The sequence below is a fragment of the Molothrus ater genome, chromosome Z, assembly GCF_012460135.2.
Source record: "Molothrus ater isolate BHLD 08-10-18 breed brown headed cowbird chromosome Z, BPBGC_Mater_1.1, whole genome shotgun sequence".
NCBI lineage: Eukaryota > Metazoa > Chordata > Aves > Passeriformes > Icteridae > Molothrus > Molothrus ater.
In genome coordinates, this window is record NC_050511.2 from 68,876,286 (window position 1) to 68,900,315 (window position 24,030).

The 24,030-nt window shown below is 39.7% G+C and overlaps 1 protein-coding gene across 2 annotated transcripts in view; it reads right to left on the bottom strand.

Annotated features, from left to right (window-relative positions):
- The window catches only part of ATG10 (autophagy related 10), a 78,841-nt gene that overhangs the window by 54,336 nt on the left and 475 nt on the right, over positions 1–24,030 (bottom strand). For both annotated transcript variants that reach the window (XM_054517940.1, XM_036403497.2), the window contains exons 2-3: positions 22,249–22,374; positions 16,559–16,678 (exon numbers count right to left, since the gene is read on the bottom strand). In XM_054517940.1, the coding sequence (XP_054373915.1) occupies positions 16,559–16,678; positions 22,249–22,362 (234 nt within the window). In that variant the 5' untranslated portion in view covers positions 22,363–22,374. The remainder of the gene's footprint in view (positions 1–16,558; positions 16,679–22,248; positions 22,375–24,030) is intronic.

Consider the following 24,030-nt stretch of genomic DNA (forward strand, 5'->3'; position numbering starts at 1 on the left):
GGAAACAAGATTACCAAGAAAAAGGTAAAAATCTAAAGCTATGAATAATCTAAAATTGTGTGTTGCTAAAAATTGCATTTTTAAAGACCAGAGTGCTTCTCTGCTTGAAGACAAAGCTTGGCTACGAAGGTGAAATAATTGACTAACCTTGCAGCATTTCCCTTCTTTAATCCATCAGGACATAAAAGAAGAAACTCCTAGCTGAACTTCACATGAAAACAGAACTTGGGAGACAGCTTTATAAAAGAATAAAATCTGAGGGATTTTGAGGATCACACACTCTCAGAATCAGATCCCAGGCTTTCAGGACCCTTTATGTAGGCCAAAAGTGAAAATCTCTCTCAAGAGCTATGTAAAGATGAGGGTCCTGTTTCACACAGGGAAAATATTCACTCTTGTGCAATCTCTGCTTTGATTTCCTTGCTCTCCAAGCAGCCTTGCAGAATCTGATTTTACATATAAACAAAGGCGTTAACTCTAAATGTGCATCCTGCACTGCAGCCACAGATTACACAAATGAGCCAAGATCTATAAAACAGGAGGCTAAGGGACCTCCTCTGTGATGAAGTTCAGTATCTCAATTACCACAGGTATCAAACATCATAGCATGCCTTTTTCTAGATCTATATACTTTTATCTGCAAACTAACTGACTTCAGGATACTATTTCTCCTTTTGGAAAGCTATTTCAGCATCCCACTTCTCTGATTCTACTGCATGTTTATCCAAGTTCAGTTTATAACTGCAAATTCTCATGGCAACATGATAGTTTGGTTTAAGGAGCTTTTTTTCATCCCTTGGCATTTCAAACCTTTTTTGCCCAACCTATTAACAGAGATAAACCATATTTCCTTTCAGGCTTTCTTTTTTTAACACTAAGCAAGAATTCTTCTGGTCTTTTCTCTTTTCCCAATCTGATTTTTCCAGTAAAAAATCCATTATATTTTAATTCTCTTTATTTTTTGTTTCAGTAGCTGTAATTAAACATACATGACAGACAAGTCCTCAACATCCTTGTTTAACACCAATTCCATCAGAGAGCAACAGCCAGACAGAACCTAAACCTGTCTCTATTTCATTCATGCCTATGAGCAGTTCAGAGTAACCCTATGATCAACTCAAACACCCATTTATTTCTCCTCCTCAGTCATCTCCAGCTAATGAGCATCAAGCTTCTGAAGCAGCATTACCTTACCCCTGCTCCCCAAGTACATGACCTTACACTTTGCACCGCTGAATTTCATCCTGGCTCTCTTGTGCCAGTCCTATATCTCCTCTGGCTCTCTCCACAGGAATTTCTTACCTTCTGCTGTACTGACAATGCCTCCAGATATTCTGCCACCAGCAAATTTCATTAACCCGCTCCGACTCCCTGTCCTGCAGCTGCAACTTAAAACATGAGATTCGTCTGAGGGTGAATTTTTGTGGTGTTATCACACAGCTCTGCTTTCCTGTGGTCCATTGATAAAAAGTTTTACTAAACTCTACAAGAATTAGGAGCACTCACTTGTCTTTGTCCAGTCACTCAGTTATTTTGCCAGATCATAGACAATGGTTCAATACATCCACTACCTTCTATTTCCATATTCAACCTTTACTTAAATCTTCTTTAAGGATTTATTTGAAAACTCTGAATACCACTAATTCCAGACTAATAAATATATAGCTTTTTGCCTTTTGAAACTGAAAAAAAAAAACCAAAAACCCAACAGATTCCTGACACCTGACAGAAATTCTAGGGTAGAAGTTATCTCCTACTTTCTTCTGCATGATCTCCTTTCAAAAATTGTCTCCCCCTTGATTGAAGCATCTACTATCTACAGTAGTTACTCATCAGACCCATCCTCACCAGACATCCTGCCTCATCTGAAATAATCTTTACTGGAAATAGGAATTTATTTCCATTTACCTGGCGAACAAAGTAAAATATAATTTTGTCTGCAATCTTTTCCCTGGGCTTATTTCTCTTTCTTTACTACTGCTATATGCAGAGTTAAATAACCTTCTGGTATTTGATTTGTCTCAACATCTTTTCAGACCTATTTTCCACGTGTAAAGCAGGTTCTCTTTCTGAAAATTCTTGAATCTAAAAAGCCAAAACTATATTTTTGTGCCATTCCTAAGTGTTGGGGACTTTTTCCTAATGATCTTGGTACAATGGCTGCTTCTCAGACTATCCTGCACATTTGATTGAGGAAAGGTGAAGCATGCTTCAGTCAAAACCATTAAACCTCTTCCAGAATTTAAAATTTGCCCTTTGGAAATTAAGAAACATAAACACTCAAGTTGTCCATCTATTTGTTTCAAACAGAATAAATTAATGATATGTCCTTTTGAGCCTGGTTTCTCAGGCTAGCTGTTCTGTAATTCTTACTACATGCTAAAACCAAGTCTGAAGGAGTTTCAGGTTTTGCTCATTAAGAAACACAACTATGAGAGAAATCCATCAGCTGTTACATACAAAAACCCTTACAATTTTTAGAAATAATAACCAGAGTAGTAATTGAATTTAATAATGCCATAGTTATCAACAAGCCATTTGCAATAGATTAGTGGGAAAAAATAACTCTACAAGTCTGACTTCAAATCCAATTACTGAGATACTCAAAACTTGTTTCAAGTGTTTTTTTAAACTATAAAGTTGTAGATCGTCTCAAACTGACTTATAGTCCCACAACAAGTATCTATCTCGAAGCTGGTTTTGGAGAGAAGTGTTGAAGAAGTTTTCAGTATTTTTCTTATTATTTAAGAACAATTATTTCATTTCAGGACTAACTGAAAACAGCTGCATCTACTCTATAGAGAAGAGAAATTTTTAATATCATTTTTTTAATACTGGTAGGGGAAAATTTAAGTAAAAGACAATTCAAAAAACAGACAGGGAAAAAGGAAAAAAAAAAAAAAAGCAGAAAAAACATGCTTCTGCTCTCCTGCTGCTGAAAATTAAACTATTTGCAATCTCATTTCTGGCATTATGAAGCCACTAAAAAAAAAAGTCTGTAAAATACTAGAATGGGCTCATCCCCTTCCTTACCAAGGTATTACATCAGCTCACTTCCCTCCTACTCTTCACACTTCTTTCTATTCATCCATTCATTCCCTCCCTCTATGACTACAAATTATTAATAAGTTCAGCTCAAAGTGTCAAGTGTTCAGTTCTTAATAATTATTATTTTAAAAACTTTGAAGCACTTGATTCCTTGATTTTATTTCCTTAAGCACTTTGTTGTATTACTCATGCATGGCCATTAAATGTTGTTCAATCACTAAAGAAAACTGGCAATGCTTTTTAATTACACCTTATTTACATCTTTGAGGAGGGCTGTCCTTTATGAAGGGCCTCACACATGTAAGGGAACAGCTCACCACAGCAAGATTCCCAGACATGACTGAAAAAAGAGATGATGGAACACCTGCTGCAGCTGTTTACACGTGGTAACAAGGTCTGGGATCCAGAGCTGCCTTGGAAAAACAACAGGGAAAAGTGAATTCTCAGGAACAGTTTAAAATACCAATGGTCAAAATCTGAAAGTACCAGCTAATTGAAATAGTGTGAGAATACCTTCCAGAAAACTAAGTGCACCAGAACAGGGATTACAACTTAAGGTAATGAAGTACATTAACTGAGAAACATCAGCAAGCACCTCACTCAAGTTATTTTTCTACTTCTTCTTTTTTTACCAAGATTTCTGTCACAGTATTATCTCAGCAGTTTTCAGAAAGACATTTTTTAAAAAGGACATTAAAGTCTAGTTATTTTTAGAGGTATTTCTAGAGATGGGTTTCAAGTAAAATTCTATAATGAGACCCTACTGTGGCAGCACTTTCCATGCAGAGACAAAGAAAATCAGTAGAGCTGGTAGATGAGGTAAAAAGCCTGGCACAGGAAATAAAGTCCAGTACCACAAATCTGGTTAACAGTGGAGGAAAAAAATACCTTGCCAAGGTATTCTCACTGTTCACAGGCATTCAAACCTGCCATTCACAGGGACAAATGCCGTGTCAGCTACAGTTAAGCTGGGCTCCCCCAAAGAATGCAACGTTTCAGTATCCAGGTACTTTGCATATTGTGCCAGGAATACAAGGGTGCCTTTACCCACATTCCATCAAAGGCACTCTCTGTCTTCCCAAAGCACAGGCAGTTGAGGAAACGGGGGGGGGGGGGAAATCAATAGCAAAAAAGCAGTCTCTTTTTTTACGCAAGCATAGTTCGTTAATCAATTCATATTTATTGTTTTGTATTGCCTCAAATTCAGATGACAAAATATTTTGAAATTGCTTATCAAGTTGCTTGCTACGCACTGTAAGACCAGAATTACCTGGAATTACTTTGAAATGTTTAGTGTGGGTGATTTTTCTATCCTTCAGATCTGCATCAAGTGTTAGGCCCAAGGAAGGAGAGAGCTCTTGCCCCAGCTGGGACATTTACAAAGGCCTTTGTCCTGTGGATTCTCTGGCACACAGTAAATTACCTCAGGCACAGAACTTTCATGGCCTGTCCTCCACTCAGCCACTTGCCTCCATAAGACTTGCAGGAGCTTAATTATCTTTAAAAACCTTTACTTTGCTCAAATGGGGTTAGCATCACTCGACAGAAAGAAGAATTTCTGAGAAGGGGCAAGGGCAGAGAGTGAAGCACACATCACAGAAAAACAGATCAAAACAGGTTTTCTAACACAATCCAAAGGAAAGTGTTATACCTTGCTAACCATGGTGTAGCAGACCTTTTGCAGTCTCATCTTTCCAATGTTTAACATTTTTCTCAGAATTCAAATTTGTGCAGTTATGGTTTACACAAAAACTACATCTGATCTTAAACAGCAAATGTGTCTCTATCTTTCTAAAATATAGGACAAAACCTGGGGAACATGGAATTTAGGCATCTAACAATGGGCAGCAATTAGAAATATTTTAAAAATTACAAACTTATGAGATAGTCTGCCATTTACATCTGTATTTAAATGGACAGTAGTAATAATAGCAATGGTAATATTTTTTTTTTCTGAGTGATAAACATTTCTCGCTTATACCAGACCATGGGATCAAAATTTTGATTCAATATTCTCTTCAATTTTTAACTACACTTCAGCATCTTAAACACTGGACTAATTAAATATACATTTCCATGTATTAGAACACATGCTGTGACTCTGCTGAAAGACAGGAATCCTGCAAAGGACATGTTTAAATATATTCCATGCAACCTCCTAGGTCTCAGGAATTCATAAAGGAAGTTTTTCTAGCTCTTGTGCTCTTCCTTGTAAACCTGTGCAGCTTAACTTTGCCTTAGCTTCTAAATCTTGGACAACACCGTCAAAATCAGAGATTCTCATTCGGATTGGCTTTGCTCTCTTTAAGTGCCTATGTGGCTTGATTTTCCCAATAATTTGTGCTCAGAAGCTTCTGCTGAAGAGAGGCAAAGGACCCAGTTCTGCCAAGGTCCAGGTCAGAAAAATTTAATTTTTCTGACACACCTGCCTTCCAAAAAGATCAGTATTACCTACCAACATCCCAAAGTATGGATTTCACTGAGTATGTAGGAGGGAAAACAAAGGTTTCACAAGCACTAACTGAAGTACTAACAAAGATGATGAATTCAGTTTGCTTAAGCTAGACACTTAAATCATTAAATGATATTCATCATTAAATCATATTCAGGGCTAAAGTTCCAAGTTAGTTGATGAAGAAATAACTGGTTTTGGAGGTCACCATGACCATCTACCCACATCTGCACTGCTGCTACCTGAACAGCAGATAAGATCTTAATTTAGAGATACTCAAAAGCACAAAAGGACCTCAAGAGTACACTGGGGTGACAAACAGAATCTTAATCCCCAGAGCATTTCCAAGGGAATTGAGTCAAATCCAGGCACAACCACTGGCTCCCACATACCTGCCTATGAGAGCTAAGCTTTCATCCTGAAAGCCCTGAGGCCCTCAAGGGCAGACCTGGTGGCTGCTGTTTCAGACACTGCACCTGCAGCACGTGGAAATGCAGCAGTGCCAGATCCCACGCACAACACAGGCAGCACCAAACCCTTCCCGAAAATAAAAAAAAAAAGCTGAAAAAGACAAGGGCACATCGTACAGCACCTGAAAACTTACATATACTGAAATTCATGTTCCCGAGGTCATCTCAACGCACCCCAATACTGCTCACAATTTCTGAAATCACCATCAATATTTACAGAAATGTGTGTCATTACATAACATTCAACTGAAATGGGCAGAATGCTGGGAATTCCTGTAATACTTCCAGGAAAACTATTAATAATTAATCTACCTGCTCAACACTGCAGGACTGAAGAGACTAATTTAAATTCTGGGATAGGATAAGGTAAGACAGGTGATGGATAACCCTTCTTGCTACAAACACACCACCAAAGACTCCTGCTGTATGAACATAGTGGCTTTAGATGTTCGGGATGACCAGGAGTTGGACATTTCTGAGTGGTTTGTGCTCAGAAATTATACATGAATTCCTTTATCTCATGGTCTGGCAATAAGAAACGGGTCTTCACTTGCTTTAGCTCCTTAAACCATTCCTCCCTCTCAGAGTGACACCTTCCACTCCGTTGCTATCTCACCTTCCTGAAAATTAACCAGTCCAGATGCAACAAAGAAAATAACCCCCAGGATCCCAGGAAAAGAAGGAAAACCGAGGCTGTAATGTTAGCTAACACAAGCCAGGAAATTTAAAGCGGAAATTGAAATTTCAGCCTGAGATAGACGTTTTGGCACAGATATTGCATGATTTTCCTTTGAGTATTGTCAGTCAAGATCCTCGCTCCTGGGACTACACCTTCACAGCACATTCCAAATATACACAACATGCGGAGAGGCTTTGAGAGTTGATGGTATTTGCATTTGGACTGACATCTCCTTGTAATATGTTTGACACTGAGCACTTCTGCAACAAAGAACCGAGCCGCTTTCAACCCAAGTCCTTTCCAAAGAATAACGGGCAACTACACAAGAATGAATAAGTGAACAGTTTGCTACAGCAGTGAATGCCTCCGAAAACAGCAAGTTTGCAGGCACCAGATGGAAGAGAACATTATTGCAATTCCTGCATCCCATCGTGTAACAGCCAACAGAGCCGTTAACGCTTTCGGGTGATTTCTGAGCTTTTTAATGTGCTTTCCTTTGAAGGTGGGGGGTTTTTCTGTGCCCTGTCAGTCTGCAAGCTAGGTTCAGCTGTCTGGGAAAGAAATTTTATTGGCAAGCTATCAAATAGGGAAAAACACAAAATACAGATGGAAACACTAATGATCATATTACAAAAATCACTAGATGGACACAAAGCTTATGTTATAAAGTATGACCTACAGCACAAGCCTTTTGTCTCTCAGCTTTCTCTCTCCCATACTAGACACGTCTGCCTTTCCACAACTTCATTGATCACTAATCCCAGAAAAATGTCTATCTCATGATCTCAGCGAGTCCTTACACTTTATTGTTTTCCTCTTCAAACAGCAAACTTAAATCTTATTTAGTGTACAACATTACATCTTCCTCAGAACTCAGAGAAAAATGGTGGTAAGAGATGTTTGAGTCAACGCAAATAACTCATTTTCATTGCTACCACCACAGATCGTCATGAGAAAGCCACCCATTAAGCAAAATACTCCCAGTTACATCCATTCAGGCCAAGAAGAGCATTTTCCATTCCCAAGCATTAATGTCCCCTGTGCTCAGGATGTGCTCTCAGTGTCTTGCACTCAGGAGAAGCGAGTGTTTCATTTAAAAGAAGTCAGCGAGCGTGTCCAAGTGCTGCCTGAACTAGTCCCTGGCAAACCAGGGCAGAAAGATTACACAACACTAGCAAACCTAATTCAAGTGAAAAAAAAAAACTGCTCTGCATTAAAGATCTATTGTCTTGCTCGTTCAGGAAAACACCTGTATCATGGAAGTTGACAGAACCAAATTAATTTCTGCCATATACTAGAATAGAAATTTTGAAATTGGGGCATTCATAATCACGTTAGTACCAAATTTTAGCACTCTGCATTGGCAGCATTATGTTGAGTACCAGTGCAGTACGAAAAAAGTCTTATGTTATATACACACTTTATATATAGACATGTTTTTAAAGTATATATATTAAGTCTTGACTCCTACAAGGTAAAAAAGAAGTGTCTTCTCTCTGTGTGTTGGTCTATATGGGGAAAAATAAGATATTTTTATGATTCATGAAAAATAATTTGTAACTCTAGAACACATTTTCCTGCACAAGTTCATAAGTTTCAGTGAACTTCAATGCTCCTTAGTTATATCTAGAAAGGACCCGACCTCAAAATCACACGCTGATTACACAATGTAAGTGTATAATGTTCTCGAGAAACACCACATTCTGACCTCAAGAAAAAAGCTGAATTGCTTTATTTACAATATTAACACAAAACCCACAGTGGCTGCTTCTTAATTAATAAGGCTAACAAAAAGATTTATGGTAAGGAAATCTTATCACGCGGGGAGGGGAAAAGAAAGTATGAGACTGCATCTTCTTCAAGAGCAGAAAACTGCAACCATTCTTTGTAACAAAGGGGAGAAAAGCATTTTTTCATGTATCTTGAGAGTTGAGAGACAATGAGAGTGAGATGGTGTTGGGAAGGAAACAAAACTCACAGTTGGACCTCACAGCTAAAAGGACAATAACCATGAATTTTCCACAAAGCAGCAACATATGGAAGTTTGGCCATTTAGCCTGGTTCTCAGGAAGCCACTCTGAGGCCCTAAATCTGCAATATTCACTCTGAGCCAACACGACCTGTGTGCTGCAGGCAAGCAATCCAAACACACTGAAAGATAACCATATGACACTGCTAAAAACACAGGAACTTGGCCAAAATAAAAACATTGTTCCAATACAGATGAGCATCATCATCCCCAGAAAATTAGAGCGTAACATTGAACCAGTACAATCTAATTTAAGAGAAACAAAGGCAGGCATATATATGCATGACTGGAAACATGAAGTGTTTTGAGGTTCACCATTAAAAGTAAAATGCTAACAATTGACCAGATTGTGATTTTGTTTCTATTGTGGTAAAACAGTATTGACAAACACTACAGTGTCGTGTCTCTCATTTGTGAATTAATGTCATTAAGTATTTGAAAATGTGTATTTATCTACAAAATTTACCTACACCTGGCATGGTCAGGTTGTTACAAACACAACAGAGATTTCCTTTCAGGAATGCAAGAATGTTAACATTAATCTTTCTGTGATATTTAATATCACATCCCAATGCATGTGCCTGGAGAAAAAAAATCCTTCTGCAATGTGTGTATTTCAGTGACCAAACAACTCTGAGCAACTGTGACCAATATGAATCATGTTCCACTGCATCCTAAAGTGTCTTGACATCAAAATTACATAAAAGTTGGGGAATTTAGATCCCCCCCAAAGCCTTCATTCCCGCTATCCCCGGGCACACAGCACTGCTTAGGAATTGTCACAGTGGTACTTTGTTACAACAAGCATTGCATTAGTTCAATATATTAAATAAAGGGAAGCCAAACTGTGGCCAAATGTGCCAACATAAGCACTGTTGGTATGGGCATTAGGTCAGTATCTCCTCCATTCATGGCATTTTGAACATTTTTTGCAGAGAAAAAAAGAGGGAGAGAGAGGAGGTGAACAATACAAGAAAGGAAAAAAAAATTTTTTTTTCAAAACTGTCTCTCCTATTAAGACCACAGCATAATATTTTTTAAATTGGAAGCAGAAAACCAGATTTTAATTTCTCACAAGCCTTTCCACTGATAAAACTGCAGAAGCTGGGATGTCTTGATGTTTTGCCCAGCTATCAAGGCATGCCAAGCATCAAAACATTTGATGGAAGAGTCACCAAGACTTGTAAAAAATTGTATTAACCGAGCAAGTTGAGAGGGGAAACACACAGTCCATGCAGGTGAGTGACTGTGTGGCCTACATATCTCTGATACTGCTGCTGTATATGAAATTACACACAGTTCTAAGGTAAATTAACAGAATTTACTGTGTGAAGACAACCACAGTTCAAGTCTGCTCTGGCACAAATTTTAAAAACTATTTTTTACAACCTCGTAATAATGAGTTACTGTACAAAGAAACCCCAGCAAAATGCACATTTATGACATTAAATCAAACTAGAATTATTTAATTAAATTTTAACTTAAAGAATTAAAAAAGTGTAAATACTTTACTCTGATTTTGATCTAAAAGCACTGTAAATGTTTTTCAAAACATCTTTCCAGACATCATGAGAAAATGCACTAAATGGAAACAAAACAACAATACCCGTTCTTGATATCTAAAACACGGGATCACCAGGACAAAAGGGTGAGCTGATAAATAGTTCTGTCTCTGGCATTGCTACTCTCTCAAAGCTCAGATTCTGGGAAAATCACCTTCCCTCCCCACAGGCTCCGAGCGTGCTGCACAGGAAATGAAGGTTTATTTACTGCAGAAGAAAGACATTGTGCTGGAATGACATCATGCCTTCAACCAGGCTGACTCCAACTCAACTGTCACATTCAGTTACCAAACCTTAATTAGAGCATCTTTTCCTGTGTCTGATGTAGCATTTTTTCCTAATATTAAGTGACAGCTCTGAATACCAAGATGGCAGATAAAAAGCTGAAATCACTCCATGCTAACATCTAAACAGAAAATGAATCACTTTTGGGGGTCATACAAAGTCCTCCTTCAGCTCTCCAAAAAGCATCATAATTAGCTTATATACTTGCTTTTGATACATTTCCTGAGATTCGTGGAAAGTTATTAGTGGGTAAAACAGAACAGCAATCAGAGAATGTGCAAGATAGAGAATTCAGATCAGGGTCCCACCACCCTCAACGACAGTCAAGCCAACAGCATGTCATCAAAGCTGTTGGAAACTAAATGTAACTACTGCTAACAAGACTTGCCAGGATTCCAACGTGACATGCAGAAAATGATGCACAAAGGTCTGTGTGTGGGAGACAAAAACCTCCCGTGCCTCCAGACCTTTACAGGAGCAGAGGGATTTAAACTTCCTCCTGGAAGACTCAGGCATCCCAGCACAGAAGGAGCCCCAGAGCAGGACTGGGACTCAGGTGGCTTCTGTCTGAGGAATTCTGCTTTTTCTGAGGGCTCTCCAGCTCCAGGAAGGGGGGCAATGCCTCCACCAAAGTTCCTTCCAGCCCTGTTATTTCTAAACAATGCCTTTATTTTGCCAAGCCTTTCCATGCAGACAACAGTTAATAAAATCCACACTGGAATATTTTCCTGTGGTTTAATAAAGGCTAATTCTTCCACTTTCAGATTAATAGATTTTTAAGCAAAATCACGAGGATCTTCACTGTGTTTTTGCAATACACTTTAGAACTCTTCTGCATAAGTGGTTTGTTGATTTATTTCTTACAGGTCTCCATTTGGGCTTCATTTCTGTGACATCTGAAAACAGTGCTGGTACACAAGCAACTTCACTGCTCTTGAGCCCGACACATTTACTACAAACTGATGGTTTGGGTATGCAATACTTGATTTTCTTCCTCTTTACTAAGGTACTTCCATTATTTCCTGCAGTGAATGCTGGATTCTATTAAATGTATTTACATTATTCTCCTTAAGCACTGTTTGCTGGGTTTTCACTTAACCATCCAACAAATACTGTGGTTATGCAAATGTTTACACTGTGTTCATCTTATTTATTTCTGCACAGAAAAAACAAAAAGGAGCTGTTCCTAATTGTAAAAATACCGGATTTGTTTAGAGAAAAAATTATCAATAATTGCTAAAAATTGTAGTTTTCTATTTTCTACAATCTTAAAAGCACAGCTGAACAGCAAATCATGGAATCAGGACCTTTAAGAAAGATGTCAGACTCATTGCCACATCCCCCATCAGGCAGAACCTGACCAACACTCAAGAACAGCTGCCAGCAAAGGTGGAGCCCACAATGCAGCAAATGCACAACTTCATCAGTTTTTGCTGGGGCTCAGTGCTCGTTTTCCAAAGGCAGTATCAGGTATGAGCAGACCTTCAGCATTCCCAACCTGCCCACTCCCTTATAAAGTGGCAGTGGCTCCAGCTCCAGGAATGGTTCCATGCTGACTCACTTCTTCTGCAATACCCAGAGGAGCTGAGACAAACCACACACTGAGAATTATTACTCCAAGTTATTGCTTCCCTTGGGCTATTTGAATAACAAACAAAGAGAACGCATAAAGTGAATCCAGATTTTCCCATTTTACTCGTTTAGAGTATAAGCTCTTTGAGGCAGGAGAACTACCTTCACTTCGAATCTTGTACAGTATTTTTCACCTTATCAACAATTCATGCAATAACGTATGTAACTGTTCTGTCCTTGCTAGAAATGAAGACACAGTCCCATGTTCACTGATAAAGACCCTGACAGATGTCCTGGGAGGACAGATTTGATTTGGATCAAGAAAGAATACATACTGAAGATTGTTGTTGAATTAGCCAGAACGCTTTATGGTGGTTACACAAGATTTATGCTGTCTGTGGAAAAGTACAGATGACACTCAGCTGGCATAAAGTCAGAACAGCTCAGAAAGGCAACAACTGATTCAATAAAAATTTAACCAGAACAAAATGGCAACTTAAAAATTTTCAAATGGCGCCCATGTGTTCCTATCTGTCCCTTGCTTTGCATCTCAGGCTATTTTTATTCTTTTGGAAGAGACTCTAAAAGGTTTATGACTCTTCAGCTCATATCCAGGGGACTGAATCTCATCTCATTGGTCAGAAGAGCATCCTCCACCAACTTGGCCTGAAGTTTATTATCAGTCACAATGCCATTAGTAGTTTCTGTTTACCATTCAGAATGTTGAAATAAACATCTCGATTAAACTAAAACCACAAAAAACAGAGGATGGCACACCAGAAGAGCAGTGTGAACCCTCTTCCAGGAGGAAGGAAAAATGGAAAAATAGGGTCTGCCTAAGACAGGATCCCCAGGCAGCTCATTAAGATAAACAGCTTGACAACTGAGACACTGCCAAGTATAAAAAGACAAACTTCCTTAAACTGTCTTTAAGTTGCTACTTCACAAAACACAACCCTCAACTAAGGATGAGCTCCACCATCAGAGTGAAATCTCAGCTCCAGTGAAGTCACCAGCACAAATTCCCAGCGCTGTGCGGAGCCCAGAGCCACCTTTTGCTGCAGGGGGCTCACATGACAACATGCAGGCATCTAGAGCCATGCAGCTTAACCTGGATCACCCCTGAGGAAAACCACACACTTTTAGACTCATCCTCTCGTAGAGGAGACACCTAAAATAGGTCAACTGATTTATACCCAAAAAGGCTTTTTTACCTCCTCAGGCTGAAACAAAGATTTAAGTGACAAGCTCTATATTGCAGATGTCTAAAATAAGCAGAAAGAAACCCACATAGAATTTTATTCTTGGTTTTCAGATGGAAACACAACTTGTATAAAAGGAACCAGCACATAATACAGACTGCTCTGTGGAAAAGACCAGAATACAAAGTTATTCATCACTCCCTCACCAGGAAGGCTCCTGATATTTAGACACCAATCAATGAGATGGAAGGCTGGAAACATTAACCATCCATGCTAATCAATGAGGTGAAACAAACTCCAAGTAAAATGGCCAGGTTTCCAGTAGATCCCATAAGATTAGCACATTTTTGAAGCTGTGATAACTGATAATTGATTTTCTATTTAAATAAAGTTGCTTCAGGCTATTTGTGTATTTTCTTCATCATATCATTAGGTTTCAGTGCCTCTTCACAGAGTAAACTCACACTAAAAATGAGTAGAGCAATGATAATTCTGCCCCTCAGCAGTTTTAACATCCTAACTGTACCCCACTACAACAGGATATATTTATTATTTATTCTACATCACCTCCTCCCTGATGTGTCTTGGGTTCAATCCCTTACACAGGAGTTAAATCCTCACTATGAATAACTTTCCCATAACTTCACTTCAAAAATCTGTCTTCTGATTTTCCTCCAAATTTCCACCTTTTCTGCCAAAACTGATGTTCTATTTCTAACCTTTGAAGTGGATTGCCAGGATGAGGGGAGGGAAATCTCCTGGCCTCTTATGCCCTGGCATATCCCACAGCACATTCTTTTTTTATTTGTGTCAACACTGATTGTTCCTAACAATGAATCTTGATTACTCAGGTCTTAATTTCCTTATTTTTCCTTTCTTACTGTTCCTGGTTTATTATTATTTGCATATGCATCGTATCTACCACACCTTGGAGGAGATCAGATTAGTCAGATGGAAACGTTCCAGTAAGATACAAATAATAGAGATATAATATAGAAAAATCAAGATCATAACAGTAACTCAGGAACTGAAAATTGTGAAACATGCAACTATCAGTCAATGGTTGGTTTTTTTTAACAAAGTAAATTTTATTTCCTATTTAGAGCTTTTTTAAGCTCCAAATATATAAAAACATTTTTTTATTTTCAAAAAAAAAAAAGTAAATACTGAATGCATATAGCCAGAAGAAATCTTTTCATTTTCCACCAAGATCACAACTTTTGCTTTTCATCAGAATGCATTTCAATAACTTACTCAAACAGATTGCAGTAATTCCATTACACCATGTGATTTATGGGTACAACATATATTAAAACTAAAAAAAAAACCCCTAAAACCTAACACCTATTTAAATAACAGATTGTTATTAAGAGTGGAATTGGTCTCTAGCACTCAATATCTATGAAAAAGAACATGCATCTTACACAGGAACTACTGTGCCTAAGAAAATGTAACCTCTCTACAGTCACCATTTTCATATTTCTTAGTGTTAAACACACAGCTTTACTGTACATATCCAAAGCAAATTTCATTTTCCTATTTGACAGATTAAATAACTTTAACAGTCTGGCTACCCTTCAGCTCAATGTAGAATGTAAATTTTACATCGTATCTATTAGGCATTGAATATTGTGGAGAAGAAAGTAAATTATTTTCCTTATGGTCTAATAACCTCCATAATTTTCTGAGACCTTTCTCTTGTTTCACTCTTCATCTTTACTGCTCCTACATGACAGGTACAAAGGTTCCTTCTCAAAGAGGGTCCTTCCAACCTGCACATTACTGTGGCTCAAAACCAAGAAATCTTTCCAAATATCTCAAGGACTGCTCGCTTCAGTATCTTGATAAATCACAAAACTTGGCCTGGAATCTTATTTCAGGGTATTATTTCTTATAATATTTCAGTGTATTTAACATTTCCGTGTGTTAAGAGACTCTGAAGTCTCTTTTGTTTTATGATATTTTCTGTAACTGACACCAGAAAAGGACTCAATAGCTTCTTACAGGTGTTCTTTTAAAATGCACTCTATAACGAAGACTTGATTCATTATTTAAGGAAAAAAAGGTCACAATAATCAAGAGCAATTTCCAATATAAACAGTAATCTCTTGTTACAAGTCAGGACTGAAGTAAACAAACACTGTTGTTAATGACAATTAAATGACAACCCCTGAAGCACTGATACCCACCTTCTTTCTACAAAATACGAGAATACAATTTAAAGAAAAACTTGAAAAATGCCTCAGCTATTCGTTAAACAACTTAGATATCTATCCCTCTTTAAAGGCAGCTGAAACCTGTGAGTGAGCTCAAAAATCAGTAGAAATGACTGTGTCACAGCCTAATAGCACAATTGTTTTAAGTGCCATTTCCTTTAGAAACCAGGCCAAAAGAATACTCATTTCAGACCAGAAATGTCTTAAATGTACCAGAGTCTCAGTGGGGAAAAAAATTGCAATCAGAGTGCTGATGAAAAAAGGAAAGGAATTGCAGAAAAAGGTAACTGCAAAGTTTACCACATCCACCTATTCAACAGCTTATAGCATACACAGTACATTGCTTTCAGTCTATTATAATCCAAGATTTATTTTCCTTTTTAAGGTAACAACACAACAAGGGAGGGCATCCCTGTCATGTATATCCTGATTGGTCAATAATCTGGAGCTCTAATGAAGACTCAAGCAAGCAAGTAATTATTCAGATCAGTCCAACCAGAGTTTTCATTTTCTGGAAGAAAGACACTTATTCTCCTTCAGGAACACCTCATTTCCCCCCACCAGTTTCAAAAAATTGCTCAGTCTTTAAGTCAGTTCCACAGCAGAAAAGTAGCCATTGAGTATAAAAGTCTTATTCAATAAATATCACTTCAAGTGAGTATTAACCTCAAAGTTTCCTTTATTCTTTTAACTAACATTTACCTCTAAGTTAAATAAATCTTGATGATTAACCTTTTTCCAAACACACACACACAAAAAAAAAAATTCTTTAATGTTATTGAACAAAAATGCCAAGAAATATTATTCTATGAGGAGAACACCTACACAAAGGATGCTGGAATCTTTTTCATTTCTTCCCAATTTTCATCATCAATACAGCTCAATGAGGTATATTAATTAGTTTTCCTATAACTGTATGACAACTAATTCAAAGCCACTGGTAACTTCAGATCTGAAGTCTTGTTGGAAGGACTTACTAGCATAGTGGTTTTTATTTTTATTACTTATTTTATAAACACATAAGTTCAAAAACGTGTACTTACTTCTACATGTGCAAATAACATTTGTTCAGCGCTATCATTGTTTTTCTCCTTGAGGTCTGGTGGGATGTGTCTGTTTCTTACTTGGAAATGTGTCTTACTAAGGTAACCATCACCAAGGTCCTGCGTTCAGAAAAAGAGAAAGAAAAAAGACATTTTCCGTAACCAAAATGGTAAATGCCTTCACTGTTCTAGAAAATAAACAGAGCATGGTATTTAGGCACAGGCTCCAAGTCTTTTTATAGGCACTGATGACTGCAGTGCTCCTCAGCACCTTCTCACGGATGGTTTACACCAGCTCTTGGTGTTGAAGGAAGTCAAAGACCTCAACAGCAAAAATAAAGTTTAATACAGCTATTAATGGAATAAGACAACAGCACCCTGGGGATCAGGATAAGTGCCTAGGAACAGGAAGGCAGTGCACCAAGGTGATGAAGAGATGAGGAGCTATTAGCAATTTTGACCTATTTCAATGCGTTCATGCCAGGATGAACGTCCCAACTCTTGCGAGGTTGGTTTGGTTTTGCTCTGTATCCCCCTCTAACTTTACAAAGTTCTGAAAACAAAACAAAACCAAAACCGCTCCAGAATTTATGTATGCAGAGTCACAACTTGTTTCCTTCTCTTGATCACCTCTGAGGTGAAATGTAAGAGAAAACAGACGAAGCTGTGCCTTCTCCCAGTTCCCATTTTATCATTTTGCTTCCCAGGCCACAGTTGTTAAGTGCCCTTGAACAATCCCAGAGTGGCAGAAGAAAGGTTTAGGAGTTTTCCTGCTTTACTGGCCTGTCTACCTGGACATTTTATTTTTCCTAATTAGGAGCAAGAGGAGAGAAAATGTTTAATAACAGGTACACTCTGAAAGGAAGAAAGCAAGTACAGAACACAAAGAACAGTAGTTGCTCGTTGAGGATTTACTTCTCAAAGGAAACAAATAAATTGGGAGTTTATTAGCTGTTTCATTACATTTTATTTTAGACAAACAGCATATGCACAACATCTGATGAAAAAGGATTCTATTCAAAACAGTCTCACTACAAAATTCATTAACAGCACTAAATTTTTAGACAAGACTGCAAATTTAACTATGATTTAACTCTTTGGTTAATTTGTCATTGCTGACACAGTTTATGCCATTTATTTTTACCTTCAAACCATCACAGGTTTTATACTGACACACTAGTTCTCTCTTTCCAAAGACACTGTAGATTAAATGTACCTCCAAAATCTACTATGAGCTACTTGTTTACTTTGTTCTGATCAAGTTTCACACATTAAAAAAAGGATAATGCACTCTACGTGTACTTTTTCCATTGATTTTTAAGCATGAATAACAGTACAGCCAATTACATTGCTGACTTCTTCTACATTATGCCTGATTTTCTCAACAGATCTTGTTAAGAGCATGAACCCCCCAAATCTTCCTGCAAGTCCTGGCTGCAGAGCCAAGTGCAGCCTATGCAGGGAGGAACCCAGTGCCCAGAGAACGGTGAAAGAAAAACTAAGCCTAAACTGGTGATAGAAAATCCACTTCTTTCACTCTCAACTCCCTCTCAGGCATCTCCTCGTGGAGCTTCCCACCAGTGCCAGCAGGAGGAAAGATCCCTGCACAGGTATTTGTGCAACTAAGAGCAGCAGAAGAAGGGCTGCAGCCACCCACAGAGGAGAAATGCCCCACGGCACAGCGAGCTGCGCCAGAGCAGGGCTGGACTGAGCCTCCTCCTCCTCCTCCCTGAACCTGGTTCTTCCCCCGCCAGGAGAGTGCAGCCAAACTTCACAGCCCTTGCATTCTGTGAGTGCCACGAGAAAACATGGATGGGTGATGGATGGATGGATGGATGGATGGATGGATGGATGGATGGATGGATGGATGGATGGATGATGGATGGATGGATGGATGGATGGATGATGGATGATGGATGGATGGATGATGGATGGATGGATGGATGGATGATGGATGGATGGATGGATGGATGGATGGACGGATGGATGGATGGATGGATGGATGGATGGATGGATGGATGATGGATGGATGGATGGATGATGGATGGATGGATGATGGATGGATGGATGGATGGATGGATGGATGGATGGATGGACGGATGGATGGATGGATGGATGGATGGATGGATGATGGATGGATGGATGATGGATGGATGATGGATGGATGATGGATGGATGGATGGATGGATGGATGATGGATGGATGGATGATGGATGGAGGGATGGATGGATGGATGGATGGATGGATGGATGGATGGATGGATGGATGGATGATGGATGGATGGATGGATGGATGGATGGATGGATGGATGGATGGTGGATGGATGATGGATGGATGGATGATGGATGGATGGATGGATGGATGATGGATGGATGGATGATGGATGGATGGATGGATGGATGGATGATGGATGGATGGATGATGGATGGATTGATGGATGGATGGATGGATGGATGGATGGATGGATGGATGGATGATGGATGATGGATGGATTGATGGATGGATGGATGGATGGATGGATGGATGGATGGATGGATGGATGGATGGATGGATGGATGATGGATGATGGATGGATGGAGGATGGATGGATGGATGGATGGATGATGGATGGATGGATGGATGGATGGATGGATGGATGGATGGATGGATGGATGGATGGATGATGGATGGATGGAGGATGGATGGATGGATGGATGGATGGATGGATGGATGGATGGATGGATGGATGATGGATGGATGGATGGATGGATGGATGGATGGATGGATGGATGGATGGATGGATGATGGATGGATGATGGATGGATGATGGATGGATGGATGGATGATGGATGATGGATGGATGGATGGATGGATGGATGGATGGATGGATGGATGGATGATGGATGGATGGATGGATGATGGATGGATGGATGGATGGATGGATGGATGGATGGATGGATGATGGATGGATGATGGATGGATGGATGGATGATGGATGGATGATGGATGGATGGATGGATGGATGGATGGATGGATGGATGGATGGATGGATGGATGGATGGATGATGGATGGATGGATGGATGGATGGATGGATGGATGGATGGATGGATGATGGATGGATGGATGGATGGATGGATGGATGGATGGATGATGGATGGATGGATGGATGGATGGATGGATGGATGGATGGATGGATGGATGGATGATGGATGGATGATGGATGGATGATGGATGGATGATGGATGGATGGATGGATGGATGGATGGATGGATGGATGGATGGATGGATGGATGGATGGATGGATGATGGATGGATGATGGATGGATGGATGGATGGAGACCTGGAGCCAGCAGTCTCTGTAGCAGCATCCCTCCTGCTGCACTCCGTGGTGTTTTGTACTCTTCTACACCCCTATAAATCACAGCTGTAGCCAGAACCCTGATCCCACTAATGTGCTAAGGGAGTCCCTTCCTACTGCAGCTGTACCAAAAGCCAAAGGGAACTAATGCAGCTTTTGGTGTGATTACCTGGATTAACCTCAATAAATGTGAAACAAACACAAAGCAGAGAGCAAGCAGGGCCTTGTTTTCCTCAGCTAAATCTCGACCTCCACAGCAAGATTTAACCATTCATCCTTAACAGCAGCACCCAAGTTCAGCTCCACCAGCTCCTGCAGGAGAGGTGCTCTTGGCTTTTTTACAGCTTTCTTCCGGTGGAAAAAAAAACCCAAACCAAGAAAACACATTATAAAAATAACATCATTTGGAACATTTCAGTTACAGCTATAAATACAGGGTTCTGCCTGGGCCATGTGAGCTTGTGCACCAAGAGCCAGCTCCACGAGAACAATGAGTATTTCATCATCTAAATTTAATCTCCACAGAAAACACGGGAACACAGTTCTACCAGCCTGGTTCACTTGTGTGGTCTCTCTGCTATCAATGGGTCTATTCACGTGAGTCAGGAATGAGGAATGGGATCCAAGTGCATTACATCAGCAAAATTAAGAGTGCCCCAAACTACCCACAACACATATACTGGTTTAAAAAGGAAAAAAGGCAAAAAGACAATGAGACATCTTGTTGAGGAAAAGCTTTCTTCTCAGACTCCACACTGTAAATGGATGGTCTCCATGGCCAGGTTTTTATCAAACACTGAAATCACAGAGTCGCCAACTTGGCCCATTAAAAAAAGAAAACAACCCTCTTAGAATTTTTTTATATGAGAACAAAAAAATCTATCTCATTCTGCTATTTCCAGCAAAGCTTCTTATTTCACAGAAAGTTCAGACTTTGACCCATGTATTAAATTCCCAGTAGAGGCTCAGAGCATCTTTCTTTGTTGAATAAATCCTCACAAATATAGCCTTGAACTGAAATCTAAAGTTTCAAATGGTTTTCTGTAAGAAAGGGTGCATTGTAACACTTGGCTAATATTTGCACTCTTATAAAAACTCCTCAATAGAACAAATCTAAGTCCAAGGTACTCCCTCTTCTCCCTCTTACTGAAACTCTGATTGTCTGTGATGGAAGGGTTACAAATATTAATGTACAGCTACACATGTAAAAACGATGGCACACATTGGAAAAAGCATGACTTTTCTCCAAAAAAATTCATGAAAACATGAGTGGGAAAACACTGAAGCCATTAAACTCTAAAGAGAAAAAAAAAAAAAAAGCTACAGTAGCAGATTTTCTACAATAGAAAGATAGAATACACAAAAAAGAGAACATGAAAACCAACATGCTGGAGAAAGCCAGCATGGATCAATATATCTTCATATACTGAAACAATAAATTTTTATATACTGTATCAATATATATTTACACACTATAATACATATACTGGATAATTTGTGTACTTATACACTTATTGGTTTGACAGTATCCTGAGCAAAATAACAAAAGTCATGTAGAACTCAGTAAATGAAAAAATATGTATAGAAAAGCATTCTTCTTAAAGAAAACAGAATTTGTCAGGGTAATTTCAGAAGACATGTTCGGTTGATAAACATACAAGTTGGAACAATACATGCTCAGAATTTCCTAAGATATCTGTGGATTCCACAAGTGGAAATTTAAAATAATTAAAACAATCCCACACTGATCTATCACATGCTATAGGATGAAAATTTATTAATTCACAGATCTCAAAGTGTAACTTAAAAAATGGGTAAATCATCATAAAAGAAGTGATTCTAATGGGGTCCTTTGGGACTAGTCTTAGCCCTGTGCTATTTAAAATTTTGATTAATGACCTAGAAACAATATGTAGTTATTATTGCAGAGGTTTGAAAGTTATGGAGAAGCAGCAAATAATAAGAATTGATCAAGAATACTGGCAGATACTTCTGGTTGCTGTATGCAACTGACAGGTATTGCAATGAAAGTACTAAGCCAAGGATCTAGAACAAAGGCTATGTGCTATTTCAGCCTAAAGGGTTAAAGTGAACCTTGGATACAAAACCTCACCAGAGTAGGAGGGATTGAATTTCACAGAGACACCACATTCATTGTTCGGTTCTGCCCAGAGCTGAACAAGGGTTTTGATAGATTGGCCATGATTCAGAGATCCACAGCCCTGTCCAAAACCTGCATGGGCCTAAGCCCTCACCTCAACACGCCCATGCAGTTGAAAGGATGTTTCACCTCGTGGTGGCTCAAAAAAGCCCACCAAGAGCCTCTAGAAGCCAACGCTGTGATTGCTTTACCTTGCTGGCTCTCCACTCCCAGCCATCTCCTATCTGTTGTGAATGCTTAACAAACTCTTCACAGAACTGCTTGAATCTTTTCTCCTCCAAAAGGAAGTCTTCTTCACCTGCCATGCCACAGGATATCTGCAGAGCAAACCGAAGGTTAGTGCTGGCAGATGAGAAAAACACCGAGAAATTTCACTAAATCATAGCAGCTGAATAGCAAAATAACAAAGCATAAGGAAAAAAAAACTATTGCTCTATTGCTTTAAATAACACAAAGACTTTTCTTCAATTCCATCAGGGAATCATGAATCTGCAGAACAGCTGAGGCTGGAAGAGACCTTTGGTCCATTCCCCCTGCTCTCAGCAGCGTCAGCTCCAGCAGGTTGCTCGGGTTTGTTTCCATCTGGGTTTTGGCTATCTCCAAGGATGAGGAAGCCACAGCCTCTCTAGAGAACCTGTTTCAATGCTCAATTACCACAGCAGGGAATATTCTTTTCTTCTGTTTAAACTGGAAGCATTTACCTATCAGTTTGTGCTTGTTGCCTCAACTGAAGGAAGCCTGGCTCCATCTTCTTCATTCCTTCCCACCATGTATTTAAGGGCATTCAGAAGATCCCACTGACCCCTTCTCTTCTCCAGGCTCATTCCTCCCAGCTCTCTAAACCTTGCCTCACCAAACACCCTTAACCACCTCTGGGGCTCTTTGCTGGACTGGCTCCAGTATTGTGGTGTCTTCCCTGTACTGGGCAGCCCAGAGCTGCACTTTTAACATGTATTTTGCAGTGCAGCTCTCTGTGGCCCAAAAATAGGGTTTCAAAACCTTCCCTGTCCCTCAAAGGGTTTTCTCACAGGGTTTTGAAGATGAAATTTTTCTCAGATAATTTTGTCATTTTTGCTTGCCCCCCTCCCACCCTTGCCCATTTCAATGAGGATGTGTCATAAACAGAGCTGGTTTAATGTGTTTGTCGACATCAGGCAGCACCACAAACAAACCACTGAATCACAGAATGGTTTGGATGGAAGGAACCATAAAACTCATCTTGTTCCATGGGCAGGGACACCTCCCACAGTCCCAGGCTGCTCCCAGACCCAGTGTCCAGCCTGGCCTTGGGCAGTGCCAGGGATGCAGGGGCAGCCCCAGCTGCTCTGGGCACCCTGTGCCAGGGCCTGCCCACCCTCACAGGGAAGGATTTCTTCCCATTATTTACTCCAAACCTACTTTTTCCAATTTTAAAGCCATTCTCCTTGTCCTGTCAGTGGCTACCACAACAATTACCTGTAACTATTACAACCAGATCACACCTCTCCTTAACAAGAAATACAAGTGACACAGCATGTCACACAATGCTCATTATTTTTCAGTATCTGTCCCTGAGTCACATCATCATCCTGCCTGCCCACGACAGAAGTTATTTATTAGCACTTGAAACACATTACTCTCAATGGCACTTAACCCAAGGCTCTGTGCCTCCTGGATGCCAGGAAAGGGGAAAAGCAGGAAACATACAGTGCAGGTGTTTCTGCAATTCCCCAAGTGCCCCAGCCCTGAGGAAGGGACGCAAACCGCCCTCATTGAAAAAGGAAGAGTGCACAGCTCCCTCACAGGATTGAAACTGTGTGCTTCTGGAAAACGGCAGCTGTGAAGAAGCACCGAATCCCACACCCCTGGGGCTGGCGGGTTCCTCTGGAGCTCCCCAGCCCAGCCCTGCCCAGGCAGGGTGCCCTGGCCGGGGGCACAGGAAGGTGCAGCTGGGGCTGGGATGTCTCCAGCCAGGGACACTCCAGGCCCTCCCT